We start from the raw sequence: 17693 nt of genomic DNA, 5'->3' as shown, positions 1-17693 counted from the left end.
AATTCACAATGTAGTGCATTCTATAAGAACCCCAAAAAAAAAAAAAAAAATGTATGAGAGGAGGTGAGGTAGGAAGTATAAGAATGATTTAACTTCCTCACATTGTCTGTGAACAAATAAATGGATCTAATCTGAAATCGAAATACGAAGTTAAAAATGGATTACTTCAATCTCTACTTCTTTTAGCATCTATTCCCTTAAGTATAAAGCATTCTTTTAAGAACTAGCATCTCTTGTGTTGAAGAATCAAAATTATCTCATTCATATCATTTCACTTTATTTCATTAAATTCAAGTAAAATTAACCTGAATACTAGTATTTTTAAATGCCATTAAACTATATTATCTTTCTATTTTTTGTTTATCTAACTTTTCTTCAACAGAGAGACAGAGAGATTTACAAGACATGCTTTCCATCAAGTGTTAATGATGATTTTGGGAGGTTAATATGACTAAATCAAAAAGTAAAACACCCTGTGTTTAAAGGAATATTGCGAAACTGGCATTCTTATATGCTGCTAAAGAAAAGTTTAGCAAAATTTTGCTTGTTATAAAATTCTAAGTACTTGAATATCTCATTGTCTTATGAAATGTATCTAGTATTCTATTTAGCTATCTTTCTCTATAGCTATATATTTAGGAGATATATAAAAATACTCCAAACTTTCAAGAGACGTTATCTCTGAATGGCAAAATTATTTTTATACATTTTTTCTCATCTGTAGCTTTACAATATCATGCATTAACATGAAATACCATATATTTCAATTGTAAAATGCACATATTTTCACATTCCTGAAATCAAGATAAGTGATAAAATCAGTAGTATCTTAGATTCAATGAAATGTTTCAATATTGTAATTGAAATATTAGAGTATTTAAAATAAAGGAAGGATGATGATTAAAGAGACATCGCAGAGGATAATTGGTTGATGTACCTTAGAATTGACTTAGAGCGTTTCAAAGGTGAAGGTAACAATCTGTTTATAGTAGAGGTTGTTTTTGTGCAGGCTCAATCAAATTTAAAGAGGAAGGGCATATTCAACAGGATTGAAGTTATTTACCACAATGGGCAAGATGAGAAAAGTGAGGTTTGGGGATGGGAAAAACAAAACAAAACAAAATACCCTTTTCTGTTGCCTTTAATTTGAAATAGAGTGAGACATTATGAGAAAGCACTTACAGATTGGGCGAGTCAGAATGAGATGGAGAAGGCACTGGACACAGTGGTCTCAAATGACCACATTCTCTTTCTGAGTAGTATCTATTTATGAAATCACTTATTCTTGAAATGCAACCAAATTTTGAACCTGTTTCATGCCCTTGAATGTATTTTACTCACAAATTTGATAAATATAATTTCCACAGTTTTGACACAAATATAAAAAAATAATCTATTGAATTAAAGGTGACCTTACCTTCTCTTCCTGCTTAATCTCTACCATTTGCACTATTCTCTTGATTATGCCGTAGGTAGGCCATATTATTATTCCAATAATATATTTCCCTTGCCCTTGGAACAGATTCTTAGGACACATTTGCAAGGAAGTGAGAAACAGGAAATGGTCATCTTTCCCAGAATTTTAAGTCTCCCTTTTACTGAATTTTAAAATAATGAGTAAGTAGTGTAGAGGCTTAGCTAATTTTTAATTTGCATCAGACTCTCTCACACAAAAGGGAACTCTGGTGCCTACATGCACTATATACACTTATTTTTAGTTTCATTTTTCCAAAACCATTAAATGAAGATTTTTTAAGAAATTGCCTTACCCAGTGAGTTTGACTGCATGTGTCTGAAGCTTTCGATATTTTTCCAGTTCTTCATTTGTGCTGGTAACATGTCTATATATTCCTGACTTATAATGGAAGAAATCCTCATGGACCTGCATTATGGCTAAAATAAAACCCAACAGGATAAATGACCCAGTTTTAAAAAATTGTCTTTAAAACCCCTCAGCAGTTCTCACAGAACAATCAATGGATACATTGCCAGGAGTAGAACCTAAGAAGGGATTTTGCAATACAGCCCAATTTTGATTCCTACTTAATTTAATTGGCTGCAATATTTTATTGTTCTCTTATAAAAACAACTTTTAGCTATTTGAATATTACTTAAGTACACATTATACCTTTCAAACACATCTATTCTTAACTGATAGAGGCACTATTACCAGGGATTGAGTCCCTTGCAGTGAAAGCCCATGACACTTGGCTCGTGATTGCGATTTCTCCATTAACCTTGTACTTCACCACAAGCCTCTTAAAACTCCAATTAAGCTAGCTGTGAAGGGTGAGCCTATCAAACCAGGCTTAAAGTAATTGTCCTTAATCCTTAGAAATAAACACAAACCTTTCCTTGGTGAGTTTGAATAAAAAGCAATCCCTTGGCAAAAGAATACTCTGACAAGATGCCATCCTCCCAGCTCTGGATTGCTAAACCAATGTTGCAATCTTTAGAAAATTAGAGCTTATACTTTACAAAGCTCTCCTTCCTTCCCTCCCCTAGATTACCTCCTTTCTGTATTGGGTGCTTTGTTGAAAGGCTTGGGCAGCTCAGGGTGAAAACTTTAAACTTCTCTTCTACAAGATGTGAATTGAAAATATTTTTAGTTCAAACAAGATAAGCATACCTTCCTAACTGTGTACAATGTTTGTCTATCTTAGTTTGACAAGCATTTTAAATAAAATATGAACTAAAGTAACTGGCATTTGATACATCCTAAAATGAAGCTTCTACTCCAGAGTCAAATTTAACTTTTTAACGTTCCACTTTTTATTCCATTTTTTAATGTCCTGTGCCTTTTCTGATGCTGCTCAAATATTCTCAAAAGAGGTTAATTTTCTTTATCTACTTTAAAACACATTTCCGTAGGTTTTGAAAGAATTTATATACCTGTGCTCTTTGCACATCTTTGCTTTTGTTCTCGTTCCATAATCTAAACTTATTTTAAATTCTACATATTTTAGAAGAATGCACACGGTCTTACTTATTCAGCATTCTGTTGCCTTTTACATCCTTTTGTACTGAGACCAGAGGGAAAACTGTGTTAGTCCAGGCAACAATGGGCAGACAATTCCATTGCATCTGTAGCAAGATGAGTCACCCAGCATTTATAAAAATGTGAGGATATTGCTAGTGGTTTTCCTCTGTATAGCATCACTGGCTTCTTTAGCTTTGCCCAAGTCTATATCAATGAATGACCATGAATGAAATATACTCTTCATTGCTGAAAAACACTGCCAACTAAAGAAACATGGGTGAGAGCCCATCGCAATTAACTTGAATGCAGCACTTACCTTCAGTGCCTGACACCATCACACACTTGACGAACCCACAAACATATAACTATATAAGCTACTGTAGTGCAATTTTATTTTTGGAAAACTGCAGCAACTTATACAGAATTCCAATATGTTTGAGGGCAGGATGAAGCCTGCCTTGACTGTAGCTCTGCCTTTTGCCCCTGGCTCAGGCTGGCAGGAGAAGGGTTCTCAATAAACATTTCAAGGGACGTTGACTAATTTGCATTTCAACTTTTTACTTTGAAATTTTATCTCTTCATTTTTTATTAATGTGAAATTCATGAACATCTATGTATATAACCATAAAAGAAACCTAAGGTGTTTTTAATTTTAAATAATTGTGTTCCCCAAATTTATTTTGAGAGAGAGAGAAAGAGAGAGAGAGAGAGAAAGAGAGAGAGAGAGAGAGAGAGAGAGAGAGAGAGAGAGAGAGAGAGAAAGAGAGAGCTAAAAAGAGTAATATAATGAATGACCTGAAGATTCAGAGAGGTTAAATAACTTGTCCAAAGTCATTTAAGTGGCAAACATCAAAGCTGGATTTTTAAATTCAGCCTTAAGTTCAAATGCATTCAAACTGCCACACACACTCCACTCACTGAATCATATATTTAAATTACACATGAATTGCCCTGCTCTTATAACAGCCAACAAAATTAACACAATTGTAAGGAGGAAAAAAAATTTATATTCATTCGTTTCAGGTTTTGTGTAAGGTCCCAGGATTTTTAAAATTAAATACAGGGCATGTCCAGTATAAGCTTCAGCTTCTCAATTGATTGAGAAGTTATCAATTGATAACAATCAATAAAAATTTTTCCAACACAATCTAAAATTTGTGGTTCCTGCTAGATGTTGAATCAATTGGGTTAGCATTCAGAAAAACAAAAACCGGGCTATAGTTTCTTAGGTATATATCAAATGTTTAATATTTAATTTTGGTTTATTTAAATTTATTTGGTTAATGTAAATTCATTTGATAATATATTTGGGGCCTTTCCGTGTTCACAACCTGAATTTCCATTTTAGACCTCACTAGATTTGTTCTCCCATGCTCTTCAAGGCAATATTTAGTACAGAGAATATAGGCTATGAAGGTGTCTTTATTCCATTAGTGCAAAAATTACTTCAATATGTAAACAGAGGAACTATGTATCAGAGATGATATAAAAATCAAAGTCAGTGTACAGTAAGTCAGTACATTATTTTCTTATTTATTGTTTGTTTACCATTCATAACACATTTATAAAATGTATTAAACTAGAAAGGCTTTTATAAAACACAAAGTCATACTGGCTTATTTGGTTTATTTTAAGGTTATAGAAAAAGGAAAGAATCTACTTTATTTCTACTAATAAACCTTGATTTTTTTTTTCAGTCCATTACCTGATCTATTTAAACTGAAGGTGAGAAAATTTCTAACACTATGTGAGATTTTTAAATATGACTGAACATTTACATGAGCTTCACCACTTAGAATTTTATGTTTGACTATCTGCTTGGTCCATGATCACTTTGGAAAGGTTTAGCAGACTTTCATCATATGTGTCATTAATATTTAAGAATTCAATTTATGGATGAGTCTATCTTCTTATTTACTTATTTTTTAATTAAATTTATTGAGGTGACAATGGTTACATAGGTTTCAAGTCTATAGTTCTATAATATATCATCTATATATTGCGTTGTGTGCTCACCACCCAGAGTCAGTTCTCCTTCCATCATCATATACAGAGGGTGTCAAAAAATTTTTAAGAAAAGAAAAAACTGTATTAAAATTGTAATACTCTACATATACCTATAACAATAGATGAATACAAGTTATGTGTGTACATCTTTTTGGCACTCCCAGTATTTAATGAGTCTATAAAATGACACCAAATGAAGTTACTAGGTGAGTATATCTCCAATAAGTACACTGATCTTAGACCTGTTGAACCCTTATGAATACTCTGGAAGTAAAAATTTTATTTCTTTTATTAAGCTTCTTTTACATGAGCTAAAATGTAATGTTGTTTATTAAAGGAATAAACAAGGCAATTATATTTCATCCAAGCTTACCTTGAACTGGTCCATTGAGCATGATTTCTTTCATTATTTCAGTTTCCTAGAAGGAAAAATATCAATGGCATCATTGCTGTTAGCAGAACACACTAAACCCATTGTCTGGTGTATAATGTTAGCTGCTGTACAATCAGTTTAGGAGTCGTACAATCCAATGTGCCTTGACCACTTGCCATTCATCATGCTTTGAAATACTCAGTGTGGAATGTCACATTGATGAAGTTGTTAAAGATAAACCATTTGTTTCACTAACTTTATCGCTCATAAAATTTTGGAATGGAGAGAAAATATAATAACTTTTTATGGTCACACACAAAAATAATTAACTTAAAACTATGTTTACTTAGTGGAGATTAGTGCCATCTCCATTCTTTTGATCACAGGAGCAATTCCAGATGTCCATTTAGTAAAATTCCTCAGTGTAGATTTAGCATGCAAATATTTTAGTATTGCCAAGCAATGTGTAACGCAGCCCTTACTAAAAAGTCAGGTTATTCATTCATCTACACACATGTATCATAGGGTACACATGAGTATCACTGGAAACCAGGATAGAAACAAATATTGACCCTGCACCTATCCCCGATGTATTTATATTTTGGTGGAATAAACAAAGACAGTAACATAAATAATTGCACTATAAAATGGTATAAGTTCTATTATAGAGACAAGCACCAAGTGCCATAGATACAAACAGGAAAAGGAAATTAATCCTACCCAGGAGTCAAGAAAACTTCCCAGAGAAGGTCAAATTTTGACCTGGGCCTTGACACATATGTGCGATTTTACCAGATGGAAACAGGTGGGATAACCATTTGGGTAAGAGGAATCATCACTAGGCTAAGTAGAGAAACATGACAGAGCATGGTATATCTAGGAAGCAGACAGCAGTTCTTACAGCAGGAACACTATGAGTGGGTGGAGAGGGAGAGGCTGGCAGGACACGAGTTTGTAAAAGCAGTAGGTCAGAAAGGTCATAACCAAATCACAAAAGCTTGTGTGTCATGGTAAAAATGCTGGGTTGTATTCTGCAGGTAACTGGAAACATCTGAAGGTTGAGATACTCTGAAAGTGAGAAGTTCTGGGTAACACCGATATCATGGAGCAAAATTTGCCAAACTGGAATGCAAAGGGGCCTTTTTACCCACCACGGCTGTCTACTTCAATAATTTTGGGGAGTAAGGCAAAGGGTTGATAAAATGAGCTCCTACTACAAAAAGTCAATGAAAAAGGGTTTGATTTAGCTTTTATTTGTCAAGTATATTAATTAATTTAAAAATATAATTTTAAGACTCTATTTCCAAAGACATTTCAAAATTTAAACCAGTCATTTATATTTTTAAGAATATAAAAAATTATACCTGAAAACATAGCATTATCTTAGAATCTAATATTTTAAATACTTTTTAAATAATCTTAATAACAGCAGAGCTATACATTTTTGAGCAAGTTAACCATTGTTAATTCTTGCCATTGAAACTTACTTTGGAAGAGACTCTGTATGGAGGAGAACATTGGTAGATTCTATTAGATTTCTCAATGTTGTTGGGACATGGCTTTGTGGCATGTCGCTTACCCCGCCCATCAGACCTACTTGCCATGGCGCAGCCATTATTGGTAGCATTTTGATCCTTGAAAAGTGGGTAGCATGCATGAGATACCAGTCTATGAGGAATAAGCAAAGAAATAAAAGTAATACTTAGGAAAATATAATATCCTACGTATATGTAATTTTACTAAATAAAGCATTCACAAATTATTCTGTATACTTACATACATAATTTTCAAAATGTTGACTGATTCTAATACAGAAGTTCAATGACTCTTCCTTGCCCCCCTATTATTTCTTCATTATAATTTTTAAAATCTTACTTCAGTCCACTTAAATAAGTAATTCTATATACAGTATAGAATTTCCTGAAGATGAAAAGTGACTGTCAAAAAATCTGAGGTAATATTAATAGGGGAAGTACTCCTTCATTCTGTGTCTATAATTACAATGTAGAAAAGCCAAATTTAATGTGAAAAAGACAATAAATTTTATTATATTTCGATGGGGTATTCTCATAAATTATGTCAGTTTTAGAATTAAGGTTTTAGTTTTAGAATTAAGGTTTTGGTGTTGTTTTTTCACATTTTTGTTTTTAAAAGACTTCAACTATTATGTGTCTATAACTCATGATACTTTGGAGAAATAGTATATACTAACATAATATTTAAAGTTAATAAAGTAGAAAGTTATCAGATATATACATTATATAAAAGATAAAAACAATTTTAATCTCTAATTTTGAAACTGAATATAGAAAAGTACAAATTATTTGGCTTGAGTTCAACACAATTCATTGACTATAGAAGCAGATGGTAAGAAAAATAAAACAATGAAATTGGTTTTATAGATATATAATGTTGAACTTCCCATTAAAGTATATAATAGGATTGGTTCAAGAAAATTCAATGGTGTTCAACAGAGTAAGAAAATCTGAACAAGGAGTATAATAAAGGCAAAGTCATGAAAAACACTAACACACTTCAAAAAATAATGCATCAAATGTGTTACTTTGGCTAATGAGTGCTATGGATTAAATTATGTCACCCAAATTCACATGTTGAAACCTTAATCTCCAATATGCTAGCATTTGGAGATAGAACCTTTAGGAGTAATTAACTTTAAATGAGGTTATCAGGGTAGGGCTCATAATGATATTCATGTCATATTAGGAGAGGAAGAGCACTAGAGCACTTTCTCTGTCATGTGAGCACACAGAGAGAAGGCAAGCCAGAAAGAGAGCTTCAAAAACTTAGGGAGACCACTTCATGGGCGGTGTAGGTGCCTGTCCACTGCACTGCACACCTGAAGCTGAAGCTGAATAATATTATATGTCAACTATGATTCAATATAAATATAGTCACGGGATATGGAGTATAGTATAGGGAATAGAGTCAATGGAATTGTAATAAATGTATATGATATCAGAGGGGCAATAGATTGGGGAAGGGGGATTATCACTTTGTGAAGGGTGAAATGTATAACTATTGCATTGTTTTGTACACCTGAAACTAATAATAATAAGAAGAACAAAAACTGAATGTGCTAACACTTTGATCTTGGGCTTCTCAGCCTCCACCACTATGAGAAATAAATGTCTGCTGTGTAATCCACCCAGTTTATGGTATTTTGTTATGTTAACGTGAGCAAACTAATACAATGAGATTTAGTTACATCTCAATGATAACTTACATATTTAAGTTCCTAAAAGGCTTTGGTTTTTATTATAGTACAAAACAGAAGTCAACCAAGCACTACTATACCAGGATGGTATCAGCCAAGTTGTCCATCCTAAGAACCATCTTATTAGGCAAAACATACGAAAAAAAAATTAAGATATTTATTTCCACCCATCAATACCTGACACCCAGTTTTTCATAGCATCTTATTGTTCTATAGCAGATCCAGAGCATTCACTGGATGAGGAAATAACAGGTGAGCAGAACATATATACTCGTATACTACTAGTTATCAGCTGCAGTATCCTTAGCTGAATAACGTAGCTCTTCAGTACATTAGCTCTCATAGTAGATAATAGAATGCTGTGTACATGAAAGTAAGGAAATGCAACCTGCCTCTTCTCATCAAATGAGATGGGGACAATTAATGATACTAATGAGTTGAGGCAGCTGTAAATTACTTCTTTATTTTATTCATCTGGTTCTTAGTCTAATTCTTACCTGATATTATCTATTTATCTGCCTGGGTAACTGAAAGGTTCAACAGAGGTATCAGTAATATTAATTAATCCATTTGCTCCTAAGGGATCAGTAGAGCCATTTGGCTCAGAGCAACAAGAAGACAATGCTCCTTGAGTCTTCTATTGATTTAGCTAGGAATATATGCATCCTTTAAATCATTGTTTCTAATAGCTTATAATCTCAGTAGATACCAAATATAGTATACATTTAAATATAATACATATATTTATATAGATGTAGCATATACATATATTTGTACAATTTTCTTGTAAAATTTTTGAAATATATATATATATATGTGTGTGTGTGTATACATATATATATATATATATATTTTTTTTTTTTTTCCTTATTCTAACCCCAAGTCACAATCATAAGACTCCTAGAAATACATGTTTGGCAGCTATTTACCCACGTTTTCTCAGGAACCACCAAGCCCTATCGATGCTTCCACTGTTACATCCATGACGGTTCTTGGCACAGCAAGAAATCAAATTTTGAGGGGATAGATTGGCTGTGTATCGACCTTTAGACTGAATTGCTATTCGGTCAGCTGCCACACCTGTTTAAAATAAAACATTGATTAGTATTCAAATGGCACATGGTATTTCTAATAATTTACATAGCCCTTTTTATTTGAACCCTAGTCTTCTGAATCTTATGTAATTTAAAATTAAGGCAAAATAGTATTAATATATCTTTGAATTCCAACAAATTCAACTGTCATAATTTTTGTCCAATTTTTGTGTTGCTCCATTGTCTTATCAACTCAAAGACTTTTCTAGTTTTTATTTCTTTCATGTTCTATATACTTCTGAATTCTTTTTTTTAATTTTTATTAAATTTATTGGTTAGTAAAATGATGTAGGTTTCAAGTGTACATTTCTATAATACATCATCTATATATTGCATTGTGTGCTCACCACCCAGAGTCAGATCTCCCTCTATCACCATATATTTGACCCCCTTTACCCTCTTCTATCTCCCTACCCACCACTTACCCCTGGTAACCACTAAACTGCTGTCTGTGTCCATGATTTTTTGTTTGTTTGTTTGTTTGTTTGAATTTTTCATTAAGAAATCTGTCAAGTGAAGTGTCTTGAGGGCAAGGGCCTATCTTAGATTTATATCTCCTGTACCTAGAACAGCATCTTACATATAGTCATATATATATATATATATATATATATATATATATATATATATGACTAAACTAAGGAAATTAGAAAAACTGATCATAGAAATATTAATTGAAAATTTATCTATTCTAATCTGATACCTTGGAAACAATCAAATCCTTGTTTTTTAAACTGGTATCTAGTTTAACTATCCAGAAAACCATCCTTATGCTAATGCAGACTAATATGCATCTATTGTATAAAATATCTAAAAGCCAGATACACACTTTTATGTTTCTAATATTCTTGAGAATAATGATCTTAATCTTATTTTAGTAGATATGGAATTCAGATATACGTATGTGCTTTTTATGAGTGAAGCTTCTATTCTTCTGTTTAAGTAATTCCCTAGCATGGCTGTTGTTAATCAATTTATCCCTTTCACCAACACATATTTTTTGATCGCCTACTAGATGACAGCTGTTCTAAGTACTAGAATTGATAATGATGAACAAGAAACAAGAGTGTCATACTTCTGCCTTCACAGAGTAATAGAATAGGAAAAGTAATCAACCAGTAGCAAAAAACTATACATGTTTTCATTTTGATCATGTTACCATGATAAACTAATATGAGTAATGAGATCATGAGAAAATTGGGGTGGGTGCTATTGGGTACAGATATTTTTCTGTTGGATACCTGGTATAGTCCCATTCTTGATAATCTCTTCATTGAAGGCAACAAAGTCATAACCTTTCTTCTATCCATCCAATTTTCTCAGAAGAAGTTATAGATTTTGCTCATCAAAATTGTCTGTGTACTGGAACCCAGCAAAGTGCTAATTTAGAATTATTCTAAAATAATTCATTTTAAAATAATCACTTACATATGTATTTCTGTATATCCATGGTTTTTATGTAACTACAGCATGTGTACAATTCCATAGTACAATGCTGGCACATTTCAGATGCTCAATATGTGTTGATTTTATAACTTCCTACATCCTTCTCAATTCCCAACAATTATTCTGCTAGGGTATATTTCATAGAAGCAAATGACATCATAACACTACCACATCTGCTATTCTCAAGAAAACAATTCCCTTTTACATAAAAGAAAATAGAAATTATCTGATGCTTTGACTTTCAGTACAAAGGTTCACAATCAAATATAAATTTCTGAATTATTATTAGAACTATTCTTTGGCTCAGAATATACTTTAACAATGTAAAGAAAGCAGTATTCAAGGAGTCAGAAACCTGGCTTCCAGGATCATTTCTAAGACTTCGTGGCTTTTGGCTTTGGTTAAGTCACTTTACCTATTTGTGCTTCTTTTATAAAACCAAAGACTTGAAAAAGGTGACCTTGAAGGTCCCTTCCAGCCCCACAAATCTGCAGGTTTCAACTAAAAAATAAATGTTTTAAATTGTAATGGTATACAATATGTTGCACTTATACAGACATTTCTGAATCACAGTGAAGGTTTAATCCAAATTCACTAGAAATACTTAGAAAAGGTCAGAAGATTAAAAAATGACTCAATTCAGCAAATTGTTTCCCACTCTCTTTTGGAAAACTTTTATTGGGCTTTATCTCTGAGACACACTGTTATTTTCCCTGCTTATTTTATTGCATCTCCAAATTTGCTTTGTGGCATGGATCACTCGCACCATTTCAAATATTTCAAACTCTTTTACCTCTTCATCTTCTGATATCTTGCTCAAATTTTATTTGGCTGAATATGTGTATATCCTGTGTATTCATTATGGCAAATCAAGCTGATGCTGTTTATGTTTTTGAATGTTAAGTAAAGAAAAGGGTAAATTAGGTTCTTTTAAATATCTAGAAAATTATGTCAGGAAGTAGTAGTTAAAGCAAGAAAGATGTCTTTCAAAGAAGCTAAAAGCTATAAAATGGAATAAATAAGATGTTAAAAATATACATATATACATTATTTTAATATCTTTTAAAATAATCATTTACATTTCATAAGATATTTTTAATATCTTATTTATTCCATTTTATAGCTTTTAGCTTCTTTGAAAGACATCTTTCTTGCTTTAACTACTACTTCCTGACATAATGTTCTAGATATTTAAAAGAACCTAATTTACCCTTTTCTTTACTTAACATTCAAAAACATAAACAGCATCAGCTTGATTTGCCATAGTGAATACACAGGATACAAAACTGTGTCCTCTGAAACCACAAAAGCGTTGAAAGCCTTCTCTCTGGCAGTAAATTAGGTATGGGGACAAATCCAGACTTAGCCCTGTGCTGAGGCTATCTGTGTGTCTGTGACCTGGGGACATTAAAGCACACTGCCCCACCAGCCTAGCAAGTTATCCTTAGCATTTCACCACTGCCATCTTTCTTAAGACATCTTCAGAAACACTGGTCTAATCTAAAGCTAAAACAAAATTCTTATATATCAGTAGGAGGTGTAATATATTAACCACATAAACATAAAATGACAAATGATTTATCTGATTAAATCTCTCCCACCCATCTGAAATAGTGTTCAAAGGGGCCCCTTTGAATCCCTGTGGATCCCAAATGCAGTGAGGACAAACATCAGAAAGCAAGGAAGCATTTATACTGGGGGAGCAGGCAGAAGCATAGAGTGAACAGAGGGAGCCACTCCAGAGGTCACCTTGGCCATTGGCATCATTTCTAGAACAAACTAGCTAACACTATGAAGTAATAATATTTAGACAAAGATATCAGTACTTTTCTGTCCCAAGGAGCGCCACCCTTCAAAGCCATTTCCTCTAAGAGAGCCTGTGTAATTATTTCTCAATGCTTTCAGTGCTTAGACTGTTTTTAAGTACTCTGTTGGAATTACCTTTAAAGACTAGAGCATAGCTTTATTAAAATCTTTGATAGCAGTCAATCACCATCATGTCAGTTTCAATCTAATTGCTGGAATGCAACTAACACTCCTTTGAGGATAATTTGGAGGCCAAATCTTAGCATTAACCTGCGTTTTGATTTATGGGACTTGTGAACTTACATGAAAGTGGCTATAAAAGAGATATTATTATACTTTAGAACTAAAGCAACACTAATTTGGAAAGTACTCTTATTAAAAGACCAGTTATGTCACTTTAGAGTCAGAACCTATATATTTGCTTTTATCTAAAATGACATGAAACCCACTTAATCCAATATTATTTAGTTCTGAAGTCTTATTTTATATGAAATTAGTTTACCAATTTAATGTACTTTTGAAAATCTTTTGAAAAGAATATAAAAAATTATATGGATGCATGTATATGCATAATAATATTAACACTACACATATTATGGATAAAACAGAACCTTACACTCTTATTATCTGGCCTTACCTCTCAAAGGAAAAACAAAATTTGGCAATTTTTCTTTGGTGTTCTTTTGATTTACTCTCTATTTAAAATTAGACCTTAGGGCCAGCCCAGTGGCGCGTTGGTTAAGAATTCACCTGGGACGCCAGCTCTGAGCAGCAGGGCCCCAGTTCGGACATTAGGGCCCACATTAGGGCAGTGATGCTGCACCCTCTATGGCTAAGATGGTGAATAACAGCTCAACCTGGAGCTGGGCTGCCATGAGTCACCAATGACAGAGTAGGCTGCAGTGGGGCTGGCCAGCAGCAGGCGTGAGCCACCGTGAGCAGCCATCTAATGGCTGGCGAGCGACTGCCTCACCCAGGAAGAGCGCAATGATAATACCAACATGGGCCAGCAAAGTGACGTCCTCCACAACTAGAATGAAGAACAAAAGGACAGCAACTTGTCTGCTCCCCTTCCCCGATTCCCCAACAATGTTCCCCTCTCCTAATTCCCCAATAAAAATCTTAAAACAAAACAAAACTCGACCCTAAAAATAAAGACAAATTTTCAGAGTAAAATGGATTTTTATATAATCTTCAGGTTGCTTTTTCTGGCCAGAATAAGATTTTATTTTAATTAACCAAAGGTTAATATTTAAATATTCTAAATTTTAAAACCTTTTAATTACTGTCCCATGATCTAGAGTCAAAGAGAGAATTTATAAGAAAGTAATTAAACTTTATTACTTGCAGTGGAAAATGCCCACGATGCAGCACAATTTTTTTGATCCAACGGGCCATGAGTCCATCCAGGCCATTTATACGAAGCAACAAAAAACTCTGGAAGATCAGTTATTGCAGGTAAAGAAGCCTAAAGAAGAAAAGGCAGTTGTGTCAGATTTTTATAAATGTATCCCAATAACCATTATAAGAAAATGTCATGCCCTTTTACAACATTTGTCATTTTTTTAAATTTTGTACATTCAAGTTTTCTGAATGAACACCCTTGAAAAGCATTAGTTATTAAGATTTCTATTTCATATATGTTTGAAAATGACAAATCAATGTGAGGAATCATAACATACTTACAAAAACATAAGAACAATATATAGAAAGTTTATTCTGATTTTGGCCAAAGTTTCTGTCATCTTAAATTAGAATTTTGGTCATCCTCGTGAGAGACCATGTGGTGTTATTTAAATTTGGCCTCATAAATAACATTTACTTTATGTCTCTCCTATGTTGGAGGGTGTGTGATTCTATATGAAATTAATTTTGGAAGAATGCTTTTGTAGCAACTATGCATTAGCACAGTTGGAGCCCCAAGGAACACCAATTTTATACCAGTTATTGGGAAACAAAACTGGGACAAATTGGTTAATATTTATAAAATCTTCAAAGATTAAAAAGGACTTCAGGAAGTGTGTAATATCAAATATACAATGCCATTGTATCTTAAGAGCCCATGTTAAAGTTCTGACAGAGTCAGTTTCAGCTGCTGTCCTTCCAAGAAGGCAAATTAAATGTTATAGACCTTGCTCTGTTCATGTCACTCAAAGAAAATCTAAAGCACAATGCCCTGTTGTTTTCCCCCAACTTTTCTAAAGAGTGGTAACTTTCACTCCCATCAATAATCAGGACTCTAACCAAATAAGGATCTGTTTATTAATTTTTACCACTTATGCATACACACATATTCACACATCATTTTTGAGAGAACTTTAAAGTTTTCAAAGTGTTTTAATACTCAGTATTTTCTTTTATCTTTTCAATAGCTCTGTGTGATATAATCAAGGCAAATATTATTCACTCTGTTTTATAAAGGAGGAAATAAACTTCTAAAACTTAAATGACAATTAAATAAAAAATAATCCTGAAATCAGATGCAGGTTTTACAATTCTTAACACCATGCTCTATTTATCATTCCCCCAATTTATCAGAAATACATGGATACTTTGTAACAAAAGTAAAATGTCTATAAAAACTAAAAATTTATCTATTTAAAAGTTTTAAGATTATGCATTGAACAAGTCAGGCTACTGATCTCATATCTTGCAAACAAAATTACTTCTGACAAGTGTATAACAGTTTTAAAGACTAAAGGAAAACGTAGGATTTACATGTCTGCTTGGAAAACTACCCATCCAAAATATTTACAAATTTGAATTTTAATGAGAGACTTCAGTTTTGATTTAAAGAAATATTATCACCTGATGAGAAAGTTATTAAATCTTGATTTTCATTACTAATGACACTGCTATTTAGAGGATGGAAGAAAAGTGTAGAAAACGTCAAGCAGGTTCACATAGAAATCCAGGTGCTTTTAGATTCTTATGCTGAAAAAACTTATAGTTGGAAAAGAATAAATTGACTGCTCTGAGTAGATAGTTTCAGAGATATAGACTCACTCTCCAAAGGAGTCTTTCTGAGATAGAAGTATAGGAGTCCCTCCTTATCCACATTTTGCTTTCTGTGGTTTCAGTTACTCACAATCAACCATGGTCTGAAAATATCAGATGGAAAATTCCAGAAATTAAACAATTCATACGTTTTAAATTGCATGCTGTTCTGAGTAGCATGATAAAATCTTCCACCATTCCACCCAGAATGAAAATCATCCCTTTGTGCAGTGTCTCCTTGCTATATACACTCACCACCCATTAGTCGCTTAGTAGCCATCTTGGTTATCAGATTAGTTATCAGAGAGAAAGACCACATTAACATCACTCTTATTACAGTATATTGTTATAAATTGTTCTATTTTATTAGTTATTGTTGTTAATCTTTTACTGTACCTAATTTATATGTTAAATTTTATCACAGGTATGTATGTATAGGAAAAATATAGCATATATAAAGTCCAGTACAATCTCTGGTTTCAGGCATCCATTCATGGTCTTGGAATATATGCCCCATGGATAAGGGGGGGGGCTTCTGTACACATTTCTCATATATTACTCATACGTTCCAATTTTATTATTGACTTATGAGTGTGTTTTTAATAAAAGCATCTATGATATTAAATTGCCTCATGTATCAAAAAAAAGTATCAGTAGTTATTTTATCACTTTCTAATTCCAATTTAATAGCACAGCTAGGATATATCCCTTCTCTGTTGAAGCAATGAATATATAACTATTACTTCAAACATATTTCAGCAAGGTTTAGTTATTTAGAATTTGATTTCCACATTCCAAAGCCTACCAGAGAGTTTTGTACATGAGGGGTATTCAATAAATATCTGATAATATTGAGGATATATATATGTATATATATGGTAGATTTCATCTCTTTAAAAGTTTTTTTCTGTGCAGGCATATTAAGTTCAATTATAATACCAGCATTCATTTGTTGCTTTTATGATTTATTTTTCAAAAATAAAAAACACATAAATGGCTAATCCTTCTCAATAAGATAAGGCAATAGAGAAACAACAAGCAAAATAACATTTTTATTGAAAACATATTTACCAACCCAGTAGCCCAGATCAATTCATGAAGCTCACCTATTGGATCTTTCAAAATTTTTCCCACTTATTTAATATCGCTTTTCTTAACAACAACCCCACAAGATTTGAGGCCCAGTGGGCATATATTACCTTGCAATTTTATTTGCCTTATGATATCAGATAATCTGATATAATGATTACAGACCAAATTCTATACCCCATGATTACATAATTACTACATTTCCTTGTAAAGTGTTTTTTAAGAGCTTATAAATAAAGGTAAGCATCACAAAATAACAGCTTTAGGAATTGGTAATAGAAGCCTATCTTTAATGAATGATACTTTTTTTTCTTTTTTTCTTTGCCAAAGTATAGCTTAATAAAGCAAAACAATCAAACTGAATCAGGAGGATCAGCTAAGAGTGACAGAAATTCCAAAATAACTGTGGCTTAAAAAGTTAGAAATTTGTATTCAAAAAAAATCTACACTATTACATATGGGCATTTTTTAATTCTTTCAATTATAACATTGAAAAAATTCAGTAATAATCTAATTACATTTCCAAATTAATAGTAGTCAAATTTAAGGTTAAATTTGAACATTCTCCCTACTTCAATATTTCTATTTAGAAATTAGAGATTAAAGATATCATGAACAAATATAAGAATTAAATGCAATGGTGAATACTGGAGAATTTTTTTACAG

The 17693-nt window shown here is 32.6% G+C and overlaps 1 protein-coding gene across 1 annotated transcript in view; it reads right to left on the bottom strand.

The window, feature by feature from the left end:
- Positions 1–17693, bottom strand: part of TINAG (tubulointerstitial nephritis antigen) — a 75771-nt gene that overhangs the window by 33986 nt on the left and 24092 nt on the right. The window contains exons 5-9 of the mRNA XM_019668090.1: positions 14286–14409; positions 9525–9675; positions 6848–7028; positions 5361–5406; positions 1770–1893 (exon numbers count right to left, since the gene is read on the bottom strand). Coding sequence (XP_019523635.1) covers positions 1770–1893; positions 5361–5406; positions 6848–7028; positions 9525–9675; positions 14286–14409 — 626 coding nt within the window. The remainder of the gene's footprint in view (positions 1–1769; positions 1894–5360; positions 5407–6847; positions 7029–9524; positions 9676–14285; positions 14410–17693) is intronic.

Source organism: Hipposideros armiger, unplaced genomic scaffold (genome assembly GCF_001890085.2).
Source record: "Hipposideros armiger isolate ML-2016 unplaced genomic scaffold, ASM189008v1 scaffold_516, whole genome shotgun sequence".
Lineage (NCBI taxonomy): Eukaryota > Metazoa > Chordata > Mammalia > Chiroptera > Hipposideridae > Hipposideros > Hipposideros armiger.
The sequence above is the reverse complement of the archived record's forward strand: the minus strand, read 5'-3'. Positions and strand labels throughout refer to the sequence as shown.